Below are 15,793 nucleotides of genomic sequence, written 5' to 3'. Positions count from 1 at the left end.
CCATCAGGTGGCCCCATCCCCCACTGGGTACCCCCTATACCATCAGGTGCCCCCTACCCTACCAGGTCTCCCACCGGGTGCCTTCCCATCCCCCCAGGTGCCCCCCACCCCACCAGGTGCCCCCCACCCCACCAGGTGCCCCCCATCCCACCAGGTGCCCCCATCCCATCAGGTGCCCCCCACCCCACCAGGTACCCCCCTGTCTCCTACCAGGTGCCCATCCCCCACCAGGTTCCCTCACCCCACCAGGTGCCCCCCCATCCCCCCAGGTGCCCCCCACCCCACCAGGTGCCCCCCATCCCACCAGGTGCCCCCCATCCCATCAGGTGCCCCCCACCCCACCAGATGCCCCCCCATCCCACTAGGTGCCCCCCATCCCATCAGGTGCCCCCCACCCCACCAGGTACCCCCCCATCTCCCACCAGGTACCCCCCCATCTCCCACCAGGTTCCCCCACCCCACCAGGTGCCCCCCCATCCCCCCAGGTGCCCCCCATCCCACCGGTGCCCCCCATCCCATCAGGTGCCCCCCACCCCACCAGGTACCCCCCCATCTCCCACCAGGTAACCCCCCATCTCCCAGCAGGTACCCCCCGTCTCCCACCAGGTGCCCTCCCATCCCCCCAGGTGCCCCCCCATCTCCCACCAGGTGCCCATTCCCCACCAGGTGCCCCCACCCCACCAGGTGCCCCCCCATTCCCCCAGGTGCCCCCTAATCCCACCAGGTACCCCCCACCCCACCAGGTGTCCTCCCATCCCCCACCAGGTGCCCCCCACCCCACCAGGTACCCCCCCATCTCCTACCACGTACCCCCCCGTCTCCCACCAGGTGCCCATCCCCCACCAGGTGCCCTCCCATCCCCCCAGGTGCCCCCTAATCCCACCAGGTGCCCCCCATCCCATCAGGTGCCCCCATCCCCCCTACCAGGTACCCCCTATCCCATCAGGTGCCATCCCCTACCAGGTGCCCCCCACCCCACCAGGTGCCCTCCCATCCCACCAGGTGCCCCTCCCTGTCTCCCACCAGGTGCCCCCCATCCCACCAGGTGCCCCCCACCCCATCAGGTACCCCCCCACTCCCCCCACCCCGTCTCGCACCAGGTGCCCATCCCCCACCAGGTACCCCCCCCCACCCTTGCACTCCCCCCACCCCGCCCCGTGCCCCTGGGGCAGACAGCACATTCTCTTTTGACCCCTTTCAGGAACATCAGGAAGCTTCTGCCAGGTGTCCACCCAAGGCTCTGGGAGCCCCTTCCTCAGCCTTTTTAGGGCTCCTGGGGCCAGGTCACCCTGGATTGGAGGGGCTCGGGATGGCCTCAGCCCAGAGCTCTTATGGTGGGGAGACCCCAGAGAGTAAGGCAGAGCCTGCCCAGGATGGGTGGGAGCACGTGGTGTGACCCCAGAGGGTCCCTGTTTCTCCATCCCAGCAGCCAGGCAGGCGACTTCTGATTGGCTGCCTGTGACATCACCAGGCTGGGCTGCCATTGGCCCCGTGCTGTGTGGGTGGGCTTTGGGGGAGGGGGAGGCAGCTAGGGGACCGGTCAGCCTCATTCCCGCCTTCCTTCCCAGCCACAGGGATCTGAAGCCAGAAAACCTTCTACTGGATGAGAAGAACAACATTCGAATCGCGGATTTCGGCATGGCGTCGCTGCAGGTTGGCGACAGCCTGCTGGAGACCAGCTGCGGGTGAGCGGAGCCGCAGGGCCAGGAGGGGGCCGGGCCGCTGCCCCTGAAGGCCTGCGCTCGGGCACAGCCCCCAGCCCCGCCCCCATACAGGCCGCCAGTGGTCTCTGCTGCGGCTGGGGGCAGGGTGGGGGTGGGGCGGCCACAGCCCCAGGACCTCTGGCTCCGCTCCCTGATTCTGCTCCCAAGTGCCGTGCAGTGAGTGACCCGCCAGGCCCAGACCCTCCTTCCGCTCTCTGGCCGTGTCCTGGAAGGCTGGTCCAGTCCCAGCGGCCACCTGCTCGCTCAGGGGCATCCCGGGCGGGCCATCTCTCTGCGGAGCCCATTCAGCAGCGCCCCAAGGTCCTTCTTCTGACTGTGCTCTCCTGGGACCCGGACGGCAGGCAGATGGCCTCGAGCGTGGCAGAGCCCAGAGGCTCCACAGCCCCTGTCTCCCCCAGGAGCACACAGTGTACCCAGCGGGGATTAGGTTGTAAGGGGGTTGCCATCAAAGTCCCCTGAGCTTCCTGCTGGGCCTGAGGGCCCCACAGCGGGGCATCTGCTGCGGGCAGAACGTGCCTCAGGGTGTCTGCGCTGCTGTGGTCCTGGGGGCAGCCCGGAGGTCCGGGTGGGGTGGGACAGCCAGGGCAGGCAGCAGGGCCCGGGCCTCGGACCTGACCGCCGCTTTTGCCTGCAGGTCCCCCCACTACGCCTGCCCCGAGGTGATCCGGGTAAGTGGCCGTTGCCCCCACACCCCCACCCTAGTCCCTGCCTGACCGAGGGCCTTCCCCACGTCAGCTGTGCGGACCCCCAGGCCCCGGCTGGCTCCCTCCCCGACCCTGGGTCTGGGCGGAGCCCCCCACCCCGGGCGCTCACCCCGCCAACCCCACTGCCGCCTGCAGGGGGAGAAGTATGACGGCCGCAAGGCGGACGTGTGGAGCTGCGGCGTGATCCTGTTCGCCCTGTTGGTGGTGAGCCCCCTGCCCGTCCTCCCTCCCTCCCGTGGTGCTGCCCGCGCCCCCCCTCCGCCCCGCCTGAAGTGACCCCGGCCCCTGCCGGCAGGGGGCTCTGCCCTTTGACGACGACAACCTGAGGCAGCTGCTGGAGAAGGTGAAGCGGGGTGTTTTCCACATGCCGCACTTCATCCCGCCCGACTGCCAGAGCCTGCTGCGCGGCATGATCGAGGTGGACGCGGCCCGGCGCCTCACGGTGGGTCCCAGGCGTCGTGGAGGGCCCCCCCCCCCCCCCCGCCACCCCCGGAGCCTGCGAGATCCCTGCCAGGGGCCACCCTGTTAGGGCCGGGCTCCCGTCTCCGGAGCCTCCTCCCAGAGGGAAGGGCCGGCCCGTGCCTGAGTGTGGTATGGGGGGCTCTGGGTGCGTACGGCGTGTGTGAGAGGGAGCACAAGGGTTGGAACCGTGTGCACGTCCACGTGTGCACAGCTGCGCGGGCGTGTGTGCACAAGCACAGGCAGGTACACAGGGATGCACACGTGGTTTGGGAGTGCTGGTGTGCCTGGCAGGCCGGTGCCCACAATACAGGCCCCTGCCTCCCGGGCTGTCCAGGGCTAGGTTGGTGTGAATAGTTCCTCACCACCGCTCCCCAGGACAGCTGGGGACCAGAGAGGGTGGCAGGGGGTAAGCTCCCACTTCTGAAAGAGGCCCCCAGCTGGCCGTCTCCAGCCTCCCTGGGGCTCAGCTAGTGCCGGGCTGGCAGGTCCCCAGAGCGAGGGCAGCAGGACTCCCCTGACTGTCCTCTGCAGGACAGGGGCGGCCCGGTGCCCAAGGGGCCACCCTCTCCCCTCCTCCCAGCCAAGCTGTCCTGGGTGGAGTTGGGGGGAGAGCAGGGCTGGCCCCCAAGCCTCCTGCTCACACCTGCACCCAGCCCCTCCCTGTGCACAAGGAGGGCCGCCCTGGCCGCTTCCCCTGCTCTCCTCCCCTGGCCTCGGCCTGGGGCCGCCAGACCCAGGAGGCCACTCTGCTTCCCTGCTCGCTCCCTCTGCCCCCAGCCCTGCCTGCAGCCCCCAGCCCTGCCCACCTTCCTTCTTTCTCTAGGCCAGCATTTCCTCTTCCACTTGGGATACGCAGGGTCAGGGGTACTAGGTCAGGGGTGCAGCCCCTCTCCATGCTCCCCCCACATTGCCCCACCCCGTCCCTTCTCTCCTCCCCTCCCCACCCCGCCCCTCCTGTGCTGCTCTCTGCACACTCCTGTGGTCCTCCCTCCCTGTGCTCCCGCCCCCTCTGGCCGCCTAACGTGGGCTCCCCCCTCCTGCTCGTACTAACTCCCTGTTTCTCTTTCCTTGTAGCTAGAGCACATTCAGAAACACATATGGTATATGTAAGTAGCTTTTCCTCCCACATCACCTGCTTTGCCTGTCACCCGTCACCGTGGCCTGGAGGGCCTGCTAGGGAAGGCGGGGGGCGACCCAGCCCAGCGCAGGCCGGCTCCCAGCCTCAGCCGCTCCTGGCCCTCAAGGCCCCCCGGGCCGGCCTGCGCTGGGCACAGGCCGGACGCAGGAGGTGTGCAGGGGCCGGGTGCAGGGAGAGCAGCAAGCTGCAGGGCCCCAGGAAGGGGTGGGCCCCGCCCTCCCAGCACCTCAGGGTGGGGGCGGAGAAGCCCCAGGCTGCAGAGGTGGGGGTGAGTGACCCCACGGTGCCTGTCATCCGCAGAGGGGGCAAGAACGAGCCGGAGCCGGAGCAGCCCATCCCCCGCAAGGTGCAGATCCGCTCGCTGCCCAGCCTGGAGGACATCGACCCCGACGTGCTGGACAGCATGCACTCGCTGGGCTGCTTCCGGGACCGCAACAAGCTGTTGCAGGACCTGCTGTCCGAGGAGTACGTTGGCGGGGGCTGCGCTGTGGCCAGGGGGCGGGACCCTCGGGGGAATGGACTTGCCGACCCTTCTCCCTGCCTCTCACCCACTGCAGGGAAAACCAGGAGAAAATGATCTATTTCCTTCTCCTGGACCGGAAAGAAAGGTACCCGAGCCATGAGGACGAGGACCTGCCCCCCAGAAACGAAATAGGTATAAGGTCCCAGGGTGGCCTGGTCCCATACCGCCCCCTCCAGGCCCAGCGGGCTGCCTGGCCCTGACCCCTGTCTGCACACAGACCCTCCTCGGAAGCGTGTGGACTCCCCAATGCTGAACCGGCATGGCAAGCGGCGGCCGGAACGCAAGTCCATGGAGGTGCTCAGCGTGACAGACGGCGGCTCCCCGGTGCCCGCGCGGCGGGCCATCGAGATGGCCCAGCATGGCCAGAGGTGCGTGCCTTCCAGGAGGACCCAGCACTCTGCCTCCTGGTGGCCCGGCCTGGTCGGCACTGGCACTCCTTCCTCACGGGCTGTGCTGGGCCTGGCGTGGCTCGCCTCTGCCCCCTGGTCCTGGGGCTGGGCCAAGGCCACCGGGTGGGGCTGGACCACGCGCTGTGCCGGGGGGGGCTCGGTGGGGCTGCTTGGGCTGCTTGGGCTGGACTGGACTGAGCTGGGCTTGGCTGAGCTGGGCTGAGCTGGACTGGGCTGGACTGGGCTAGACTGGGCTGGACTGGACTGAGCTAGATTTGGCTGGGCTGGACTGGACTGAACCGGGCTAGACTGGACTGGACTGCGTTGGATTTGGCTGTGCTGGGCTTGGCTGGGCTGGGCCGGACTGAGCTGGACTGGGCTAGGCTGGGCTGGGCCAGACTGAGCTGGACTGGGCTAGGCTGGGCTGGGCCGGGCCGGGCTGAGCTACACTGGGCTCGGCTAGACTGAGCTGGACTGGACTGAGCTGGGCGGGGCTGGGCTGGGACTGGACTGGGCTGGACTGAGCTGGGCTTGGCTAGACTGGACTGGGTCGAGATAGGATGGGCTGGACTGGGCTGGACTGGGCTGAACCGAGTGGGATTGGGGTGGACTGGGGTGGACTGAGCTGGGTTAGACTGGATCGGGGTGGATTAGGTCGGACTGGATTGAGCTGGGCTGGGCTGAGCTGAGCAGAGCTCTGCTCTGTTGGCCTGTGTTGAACCCGGCTAGTCAGGGGTTGGGCTGGACTGGAGTGGCCTGGACTTGGCTACACTGGGGGTGGTCAAGCCACGTTCAGAGCTACCTAGGAGGCCTGTCCCCACTTGATGCTGGCCCCGTGTTTGGGTCACCTGTGGTAGTGTTGGGATCAAGGGCATGGAATTCTGTGGTGGGGATGGGGTGGGCAGGGGGAGGGGACGCGGGGCGGGGGGCGGGGGGGGGGGGGCGGCGAGCAGGTGTGGGCTGAACCAGCAGCGCCCCCTGGAGGAAGGAAGGGCGTCCTGGTCCTGCAGAGCCTCCGCGGACTGTGGCTGGCCGGGAGAGGCCCTTGGCAAATCAAATCCTCACCCTGGCACTGGGCGGGGTCTTTTTGGGGTGAGGCCCAATGTTCCTGCCCAGGCAGGGGCTTTAGCCAGAGCTCTGGGGCATGGAGACCACCATGGGAGGTCCCAGCTCTCCGGTCAGCTGGGGGCTAGGTGCTGGGGCCAGGCGGGCCTCCCAAGGAATTTGCCAGGAAACAGGATCACTGTCAGGATTAAAGTGGGCACGGCTCCCTCGGTGGTCCCAGGCCTTCCCCGGGGCAACAGGCTGGCTCCGGACAACCACGGCCCGCTGCCCGTGGGCTCTGGCACTGGGAGGCTGGCTAGGGTGGTGGGGAGAAAGGTGTCTGCCGGCTGAGCTCCTGCCCTGACTGCCTCGCGTCCTGCTTGTTGTGGGCACCCCTCTCCCCAGGAGGCCCCCAGGGTGAGAGGCCACCTCTCCCCAGCCCGCCTTTCCTGAGCCTTGCTCCCGGCCTCCCGTTCGGCCTGCCCGGGGCAGGCCGACTGCTGACGTGGGGCCCACCTCATCCCAGCCACCCCACGTCCCTCCCTCCTCACCCGTTTAGAACAGGGGCCAGGCGTGGGAGGCCACCAGGCCGAGTCTCCCGTTCTGCCCTCCAGGCCTGGCCACCTTGGGGTGGGAGGTGCTGGGACCGGGTCAGCCGTGGGCCATCCCAGTGGTCACTGGAAAAGCCCCTTCCTCCCGGCACCTCCCAACTTGCCGCTGCTGCTCCAGACTCTGCTTCTTCTGGCCTGGCCGCTCCGCACTGGGGCTGGAGGGGCCCTAGGGCTGCTGGTGGGTGCTGGGCATATCCTCCAAGGCCTGGCCAGGCCACCCTGCCCGGCAGCTCATCAGGGTGGGGTGCGCTGTGGCCCTGGCACCCTCCTGCCTGGCCTCGCCTCGCGCCCACGTGCCCGGCCTGTGTGGAGCTGTGTGGAGGTCCGGCCTCCCAGGCCGCCTGCTGGGGCTGCGTCAGTAACTCTGTTTTCTCGCTTTGTTCCTGCTGTAGTAAAGCAATGTTCAGTAAAAGCCTGGATATCGCTGAAGCCCACCCCCAATTCAGCAAAGAAGACAGGTATACACCCTGCCCACCCATCCCCCGCCCCCCAGCCCCGAAGACGACGGTGGGCCTGGTGGCAGGGCTGGGCCCGAGGCGCATCCGGCCCTCTCAGCTCTGGCGAGGGAACCCTCCAGCGAGCTGGGGACGGGCCCGGGCCAGACAGGGCTGAGGCCCCGAGGAGGTGTGGGCTGCTGGGGCAAGGCCGATGGCCAGCCTGAGAAGGGCTGGGAGACCCACTGCGCTCTCCCTGCCCTGGGACCCCCCGAGTGTTTGCAGGCTGTGAGGCCCCCCTCTGTGTAGCCCTGGTAAACCTCCCCTCCTCTGTTCTGTGCTGGCCTTGGGTCCTGGGGTCACCCTGCTGCCCACAGGGGCCAGAGTGGAGGTGACAGCCCAAGGCGGCTGCAGGCTCCCCAGGAGGGGGCAGGAGGCATGACAGTCTTAGGGGTCTCTGCATGGGGCCTGGTGTTCCTGAGCACCCCCCCCCCCCAACCTTGCAGGGCCTGCTGCCTGTGGGCAACGGTGGTTGGGCCTCACCCCTGTTGCCCTCCCCCTGCCTCCACACCTGCCCGCGTCCCTGCCTGCTCACCGCTGGCCTCTTGCCGCCTACCTGTCGCCCGGCCCTGGCTGTTCTCTGTGCCGGCCCCATCCTTTCTGTCTCGGGCAGGTGCAGCCTGGTTTCCGGGGCCGCCTGCTTAGACAGGAGGGTATGGAGGCAGCCCCCACCCCTGTTCCTTCCACTGCTGCTTTTCTGGTTTCCTTGTGCCAAGTGATAAGCGCATGGCTGGCCTAGTGGCAGGCAGGCCCTGGGCGCTGGCCCTCACTCTCGGCTGCTGCCCTGCTGGCCTGCAGCTGCTGGGGTGGGCACCAGCTGGGACCGACGGCCCCCACTCCTTTCCCAGCATCCGGAAGCTTTGGACCCAGGCCTGGCTCTGGGCACTGTCCTGGCCATGGGCATGCTGGGCTGGGGGGCCGGAAGCAAGGTCAGCGCCACCCCCTGGCTCCGTGGCTGTGTTAGGTGGGGGAGTCGGAGGGTCGCTGCCATGGGGTCCCAGCCCGCAGGTGCCGGGGCCCTGGTCAGAGTGGGCTCAGCTCCTCCCTGAGGCCCAAGGGCTGGGCCAAGGTGTGGGCAGGCAGGCCGGCGGGTGGGCGGGAGCCCTCTCAGGGCCAGGCTGGCTGGTGGGGGTGGGCCTTCACTCATTTCCTTTTCTCTCCCGTGGCTGCCTCGGCACCACCCCCCCCCCCCCATTTCCTTCTTCGAAAGGGGGCAGGTGCCAGTACCCAGGGCTGAGCGGGCGTGGTGTGCCCTCCCTTGAGGCCGTGTGGTGTGGTGGAGCGAGGCCTCTTGGGGTGCCGGGTGCCTGCCCGGCCAGGTCTGTGGGCCGAGTGGGGCCAGTGGTGGACTAGGCTCGTGGTTTCAGCCAACACTTACCCCAGCCTTGCCTTGCCCAGGCCCTCCTGTGCCAGGAGGAGAGGGCTGCAGGCTGGTGTGCTGTGGGTGGCTCTGGGCTGGGCAGGTGGGCTATGGGCATGGAAGGGTTGGGCTGGTGCCCAGCTGGTGGCCCACGTGGCAGGATGGGAGGTGCTCAGCAAAGCGCAGGACTCGGGGCCTGTGACAGTTCAGCCTTGGGGGTTCTGGCCGGGCTCAGGGCCCCCGGGGCCTGGAGAATGGACCAGGCACGGGCTGGATTCAGCTCACCGGAGGCACCCGTCTCCCTTCGTCCCTCTAGCCACCTGAGCCCCCGACAGACCCTTGCCGAGGGCTCCCCTGTGCTGTCCTGGGCCTGGGCCTTGGACCCGGGGCAGCTCCCACGTAGAGAAGAGGCAGAGCCCCTGGGGGGGCAGGCAGCCAGCCACCCCACTGGGGCTCTGACGGGGACCCCGATGGGGCTGCGGGGCCCTCCCGGGCCTGGGGAGAGACGGGGGTGGGGGGGGCACCGCTGGACAGCCCTGGGCCGCCTCGAGGCTCTCGGCCAGGGCTCCCGTCCTCGTGGAGGGTCCGCCTGGGGGACAGAAGTGGAGAGCACGGCCCCTCCCAGCTGACCTGCCCGCCCCTGTGTCTGCAGGTCCAGGTCTATCAGCGGCGCCTCCTCGGGCCTCTCCACCAGCCCGCTGAGCAGCCCCCGGGTGAGCCCCCCTCCCCGACAGGCCCGGCGTGCACGGGGGGCAGGGGAGGCTCCCAGAGCCGGGGAAGCAGGCCCCCTTCGCCAGCTGCTGGGGCTGCCCGCGGTTGCCGCTGCCCTCGCTAACTGCACGTCTTTGTTTTGTTTCGTTTTGTTTGTTTTTCTCCTGTGTTATTTGTGTACTTTTATGGCACCCGCTCCCACCCCCACGCCTGCCTGCCCCCGCTGGTCCTGCCTTGGGGTCCTGCTTGAACGTTGCTTTTCTGGTTCTCCTGGTGCCGTGTGTGCATGCGGGGCGGGGGTGGGCGCATGCACGGTGGCTCTCGGGGACCCCTCGCGCTCTGATCCCTGCCCTCCGCGCCTGCCCTGTAGCCTGTTAGAAAGTTTGCCCTGCCCCCCCCACCCCCCGAGAGCCCCTTTGTGGCCTGCCCCCTGGCCACCTCCGTGGAGCCTGAAGCTTGTCGGAGCGCCTCTCGGCCCGGACACACCCTCCCTCCACAGGCCACTTCGCGGCCCAACCCCAAGACCCAGACCTTGCCGAGCAAGGCCAAGCTGACCGACAAGCCGCTGCAGGGCACCAAGTCCAACCCACTCCCGGCCGGCACCCAGGCCCGACCCCCTGTCCCGGGGGGCCTAGGCCCCCAGCTGGCCCTGTCCCCGGGCCCGCCGACCATGCCGGCCCCCACCCGGCTCCCACCCGTTGGGACTGAACCGAACACCAAATCTGTCCCCACCATACAGGTGACCCCTCACCCCTCTCCAAGGGGTAGTCCCCTCCCCACCCCTAAGGGGACGCCCGTGCACACGCCCAAGGAGAGCCCGGCAGGCACACCCAACCCCACGCCACCGTCCAGCCCCAGCGTCGGAGGGGTGCCCTGGAGGACACGGCTTAACTCCATCAAGAACAGTTTCCTGGGGTCACCTCGCTTCCACCGCCGGAAATTGCAGGGTAAGCGGAGGGGAAGGGGGCTGGTGGGGCAGGCGGGGTGGCAGGGGCTGCCCCCTCCCCACTTTCCTGGTTCACCCCATCACAAGCACCAGGCAGTGGCCTGAGTCGTCTAGGCCAGCAAGGGCCCAGGCAGCAGCTCCGATGCCTGCTTACTCCTGAGCCTGCTCATGGTGCACGTCGAGGGCCTGGTGGGTGTGGCCGGCCGGGCTACCTGAGCCCAGGGAGGGGAGCCAGCCGAGGGGCGGGTGTGGGCGAGGACAGTCAGAAGCCGGTGGGACCGGGGCAGCGGTGGCCAGCCTGCTCCTGCACGCTGGGTGCCGAGGGTCGGTTGGCAGCTCCACTGGCTGTTGGAGCCTATAGCACAGCGGATGGGCGGGTGTGGGGGGACCATGGCTGGCTGTTGGTGACAGCAGGGCTGGCTGGAGGCTAGAGAAAGCACAGCCCGATTACAGCACCGTGGGACTGCCCCGCGGCCCTAGGCTCTGGTGGTGAGCCCCCAGGAGCTTGTGGGGTGGCTCCCTAAGACCCTGCCCCCAGTGCAGAGGGATCCCTGGTGAGGGAAGGGCAGAGGGTCACCATGCCTTCTCTTCCTGTCCTTCCCATGTGCACAGTTCCAACACCCGAGGAGATGTCCAACCTGACCCCGGAGTCGTCCCCAGAGTAAGTGGCCACTGCCCAACGTCCACTGTGAGCCACTGGCCTCCCTCCTGGTGCCCAGACACCGAGTGCGTGGGGAGGCTGGTGCTGGGTCCTCCCACATGGCGGGCTGGGGACCCGCGAGGGCTTTGGGGTAAAGCACCCCAGCCCCTCCGGGTGCTTATTCCTTCTCCCTGTGACCCTGTGCTTGCCCCAGGTGCCCCCTCCACCTCCTGCCTCTGGGACACCTCCTCTCCGGCACTCACAGCTCTGTGTCCTGTGCTGTGAACGCCAGGTCAGGGAACTGGGTCTGGGGCAGGGAGCCTGGCTGGAGACCAGGGAGGGCACGGCCGTGCCTTGGAGACGGACTGCCGCACACCAGCCTGAAAGCCCGGGCTCCACACTGGGGGAAGCGTGTGGACCCTGAGCCCGAGCGCTGGTGGCCAGGCATGCTCACGACTCTCTGGGCGCAGGCTCAGCCCTGGACGCGCTGGGCACAGGGGGCCTGCGAAGGACCGGCCTGTGGTGCTTGCGGCAGGCAGCCTCCGGGGAGAGGAGCGCTGGGCCGTGCTGACACGGGCTTTCCAAGGGCGGAGTGGAGCCCAGGATGCGTCCAGGGATTTGGGGGCTCGTCAGGATGGCGGGTCTCAAGGCGAAAACATGGCGCTGGCCGAGGAGGAGGAGGAGGAAGCAGGCTGCGGAGGGTGGCACTGCGGGAGGGTGCCAGGGGCAGACCAAGCCCTCAGCTAACCGTCGCCATTAAGGAGGAGCAGGTCCCGTGGGAGGCGATGGGCTGGCGGAGCCACAGCCACCCCGCAGCTGGCCTCAACTGTGGCAGAGACCCTGGAGAGGCCCCGCCCCCACCCTCCTGGCCCTCGTGGTGGCCTTGGCCTGCGGCTCTGGCAGCATGGCACAAACAGGAAGCGAGGCGTGGGTGTGGGACAGGGCCAGCGAGGGGAGCAGGAAGCCGCCATGGCCTCACATGGGCAGCCTATTCGAAGGCCACAGTCTTGCTGACTGAGCAGAAGGTGCCGCCATGGGGCAGACTTCACGCAGGGCCTGGGGACGCGGTGCCTGCAGGCAGGGCGGACACCCGGGCCGCGGCAGGTGCGGCAGGCGGGCCCCACGTGCTGGGTTAGGGCCTCGTCGACCCTTCCTGCTGTTGTCACCACTCACAGACAGCCCTGTAACAGGACTGTTGTGCTGGCGGACAAGTTAGGTCCCACAGCACCTGATGCCCTGAGGCCTTCCCGTTCTTGAGTCCCTTTGGGGGCCTCGCCCCTCCTGGGGGTCCCGATGGGACCCGGCAGGTGCGCAGCCGCCCAGGGAGCTCGGTGCAGCTAATCCCCAGCGCCGCCTCCTACAGGGGACATCCTCGCCGGCAGCGTGTCGGTCAGGGTCCCCCCACCCGGTGGGGTGCGAGTGCACCAGTGTGTACACGTGGGGCTGTTTCTCGGAACTGGCTCACATGATCGTGGGGGCCGGCAGGCCTCAGGCCGTGGGTTCGGCAGGTGGAAATAAGCAGGTTTGGGTGATGTTACAGCCCCGAGTGTGAAATGTGCAGGTGGGGAACCCCGTGGTGCTCTGTCGAGCGGAACTCCTTAGGGAAACTGCAGCCTTCCCTCTCAAAGCCTTCATCTGGTTGGATGAGGCCCACCACATCCTGGAGAGTGGTCTGCTTTACTCAGAGACGCCTGGCTACCACACGTCTAAGCAGCAGCACCTGGCAGCCGCCCGGGTGGCCGAGCTGACTTGTGGAGTCGACTGGCAAGAGCCTCTCTGGCTCCCTCAGGCACGGGACTATTTGTGCCAGCTGCCCAACAGCTGGGCTCCCAGGGTACAAATGACATTTTCAGTGACTCTTCTATCATCTCTGTCAAAGGAGGAGAAAGAGAACCCCCGGCGGGTTCCAGACGGACTCCCGAGTACCTCTTGGGCTGCAGGCCCTGGGGACGGGTGCTGGGGCAGAAGCCTGCGCTCCAGGGGCAAGGAAGCAGAGCAGAGGGCTGGCGGGGAGGCAGGAATGGGGGTGGGGGGATGTGCACTGTGAGGTCAGGGTCCCCGAGCTGAGCAGAGGCCGCTTGGGCCCACAGCAACGTGCCCGGCGGGGCCCTGCCTGTGCCTCGCTGGCTGCCTCGAGGTCTGAATGGGGGTGTTTGATGGCTTGACGGGCGGAACTCGGGTCCGGTGTCACTGATGCGGTGAGAGACGGCGGCCTGGAAGACCGCTCCAAAGCTTAGCGGCTTCAATGACACGCATTCCTCCTCTCGGGCTCTGTGGGTCAGGACCCCGGGCGGCCCCGCTGGGCCCCCTGCTGCAGGCGGTCGGCGAGCTGTGGTCCTCTAAAGGCTCAGCAGGAGCAGGGCCTGTGCCAAGCTCGTGTGGTTGTGGGCAGGACGTGGGTTCCTCGGATACGGGCCTCTCCGTCGTGTTAGCTGGCTCTGTCACAGTGCCGTGGGGACCTGCTGGCAAGCAGGAGTCGCGGCCTGTGCAATGTGTTCTTGGAGGCGACATCTGTCACTCTCGGGGCTCCCAAGGGAGGGGCCGGCACAGGCGTGTGAATGCGGGAGGCAGGACGGTGGGGCCAACCGAGGGTCTCCGGCGCTGGTGTGCTCTGAGCACGTGGTGGCCCCAGACGCAGGGCAGAATGACAAGGCCGGACAGAAGACAGAGGACAGACAGTAAGGGAAGCCCTGGGTGCCAGTGAGGTGAGGGGCTCAGTGTGTGCGGGAGGATGTGGCCTCTGCCCTGCCCAGTAGAGCAGCTGGGTTGGAAGCAGCCTCCGTGTTCCACGGGGTGAGCGGGCTGGGGAGCAGGAATGTGGACGGCCAGGCGGCCCCTGGTCCTCCAGGACAGAGGGTGGCCCCCGGGGAGCCAAGGCTGCCCCGTCAGGTGGGAGGGGCACACAGCCTCCTGGGCCCCCAGCCCCCATTCTCCATGCAGCGTCCCTCCCATCCATGTGTCCACGTCGGTGCACGTGTGGGTGCAGAGTTCCCCGGCCAGCCGCGACCCCCTACCCTGGCCTCCTGCGCTGCGCCCGCTCCCCGTGCAGCCCCAGGGCAGGGGCACCTCCCTCAGGGATGGTGTAGAGCCAATTTCCCCAAAACTCTGTGGCTGAAGCAGGAGTGAGGCTGGGCTCTACCTTCCTTTGTGGTGGGTTCTGCTGGGCACTGCCCAGACCCAGGCAGGCACGGGAGGGAGGCGGGGGGGGGGAGGAGTCGGGAGCCAGAGCAAGAGTGGGGGATGGGGGGGGGGCAGCAGGGCAGTGAGCCGGCCTCGGCCTGGAGGGGAGCGCGGGCCTGTCCCCAGAATCTCTGCCGACAGTGAGCAGACCCTGCCCCCGCCCCCCCTGCCCAGGCTCGCCAAGAAGTCGTGGTTTGGGAACTTCATCAACCTGGAGAAGGAGGAGCAGATCTTTGTGGTTATCAAGGACAAGCCCTTGAGCTCCATCAAAGCCGACATTGTTCACGCCTTCCTGTCGGTGAGCCCCCACGACCCCACCCACCTGCGATGCGCATGCCACACGGCCACTGGCTCCCACTGCCCTGGCTGGCGCCTGAGGGTCACCACGTGGGCCCCTGGCCTGGGGCAGGCCGCGGGCTCCTGAGGAGGCACTAGTGTGTCGGGGGCGGGAGACAGGTGTGCCCGAAACAAGTCATGCTGAGCTGGGGCTCAGAGTGGGGCTGGGCCTCGAGGGCCGAGAGTGCTGGGGGCTGGGGTTGAGCCCCGGGGGGTGACACCTCACTGAGACCGGCAACCATGTAGCAGCTCCCCAGGGAGGGGACGTGGGGTCTGGACACAGAAGGCCCTCTGCTGGGTCTGGTGGACCTACCGTGGCCTCGGGAACTGTCCCAGAGGCCTGTCCCGGTGTGCTCTCCGCCCACCCCCACGTGTCTCTGAGGGAGGCCTGGTGGCTCATAGGGTGGGCTGCCCTCAGGCCCTGGGCGTGCTCCTTTTGTCTTTGCGAGACCTTTGAGTGTGTGAAGCAGAAAGCCCTGAACGTTTTCTTCCGGGTCCTGTCAGGGGGCCTCGCCCGGGGCTGGGTCCCCCAGGACCACGGCACCCCTGCAGCTCAAGCTGGGCCACTCCAACCAGGGTGGGCAGGACCCGCCAGTGTGGTTCCCTGGGCTCAGTGCGGCCTCAGCCCTGCCGTCCCGGCTGCGGCCAAAGTTCCCTTTGGGCGAGGGGACAGCTTAGAGCTCTGATGAGAAGTCTCCGGGGGCCAGGAGGAGCCAGCAGCAGGCCCGGGGTGGGGGGTGGGGGGTGGGGGGCAGCCTGCCTGCTCGCCTCCTCAGTGCCCCCAGTCTGGGTCTCCCTCTCCCTCAAGCCCTCCCAAGTGCTCCTCCCAAGTGTGATGGGGATTCGGCCGACACCCCGTTCAGCCTCCTGGCACGGCTGCTCTCCTGAGCAGCAGAGCGCCATCCTAGGGGTGACCCCCCCCCCCACCAAGGCAAACCACCTCCTGAGTCCGTCTTCAGGGGCATGCCCCCTTGCTGCCCGTGACTCAGGTGCACAGGGGCCCCTCTGCCCGAGCTCAGCGATGGCCAAGTGGCCTCAGCCTCCGGAGGCACCTTCGCAAAGCACAGCAGAGGCTTTAGCCCTGATCCTGGCCGCCACCGCCGCTGCTCTCAGGGGCCCGCGCCGCCCTCCTTGTTCCTGCCTCCCTGTTCCCCCCCCACCCTCTGCTCTTCCACTCGGCTCTCGTGTCCCAGCCTGCACGGAAGTTCAGGGTTAGGGGCTCCAGCCTGGTCCACAGGGTGGTGTGGAGGACCGGCTCGGGCACTGCACACTCACACCACCCTGCCGCCCTGCAGATCCCCAGCCTCAGCCACAGCGTCATCTCCCAGACCAGCTTCCGGGCTGAGTATAAGGCGACAGGGGGCCCGGCGGTGTTCCAGAAGCCGGTCAAGTTCCAGGTGGACATCACCTACACCGAGGGTGGGGCAGCGCAGAAGGAGAATGGCATCTATTCTGTCACATTCACACTCCTGTCAGGTGAGCCGCTGGCCCAGGGCACGGGCTCCGGGCTAACCCTGGGCCTGGGCATGAC

General features: G+C 68.1%; 1 protein-coding gene across 11 annotated transcripts in view; it reads left to right on the top strand.

Annotated features, from left to right (window-relative positions):
- BRSK2 (BR serine/threonine kinase 2) overlaps positions 1-15,793 on the top strand; it is a 59,780-nt gene that overhangs the window by 39,684 nt on the left and 4,303 nt on the right. For 6 of the 11 annotated variants that reach the window (XR_007144971.1, XR_007144973.1, XM_047823997.1 and 3 more), the window contains 14 exons: positions 1,569-1,685; positions 2,359-2,392; positions 2,564-2,632; positions 2,724-2,870; positions 3,965-3,996; positions 4,329-4,493; positions 4,586-4,683; positions 4,769-4,919; positions 6,988-7,053; positions 9,102-9,162; positions 9,900-10,107; positions 10,719-10,767; positions 14,101-14,224; positions 15,558-15,738. Coding sequence is in view for 8 of the 11 variants with exons in the window: in XM_047823997.1 (XP_047679953.1) it covers positions 1,569-1,685; positions 2,359-2,392; positions 2,564-2,632; positions 2,724-2,870; positions 3,965-3,996; positions 4,329-4,493; positions 4,586-4,683; positions 4,769-4,919; positions 6,988-7,053; positions 9,102-9,162; positions 9,900-10,107; positions 10,719-10,767; positions 14,101-14,224; positions 15,558-15,738 (1,502 nt within the window). In the remaining 3 variants the exon portion in view is untranslated. The remainder of the gene's footprint in view (positions 1-1,568; positions 1,686-2,358; positions 2,393-2,563; positions 2,633-2,723; positions 2,871-3,964; positions 3,997-4,328; positions 4,494-4,585; positions 4,684-4,768; positions 4,920-6,987; positions 7,054-9,101; positions 9,163-9,899; positions 10,108-10,718; positions 10,768-14,100; positions 14,225-15,557; positions 15,739-15,793) is intronic. The other 5 variants (XR_007144974.1, XM_047823999.1, XM_047823996.1 and 2 more) reach the window with 2 other exon arrangements.

Source organism: Prionailurus viverrinus, chromosome D1, assembly GCF_022837055.1.
Source record: "Prionailurus viverrinus isolate Anna chromosome D1, UM_Priviv_1.0, whole genome shotgun sequence".
NCBI classification, from domain to species: domain Eukaryota; kingdom Metazoa; phylum Chordata; class Mammalia; order Carnivora; family Felidae; genus Prionailurus; species Prionailurus viverrinus.
This window is presented reverse-complemented; position numbering and strand designations above follow the sequence as displayed.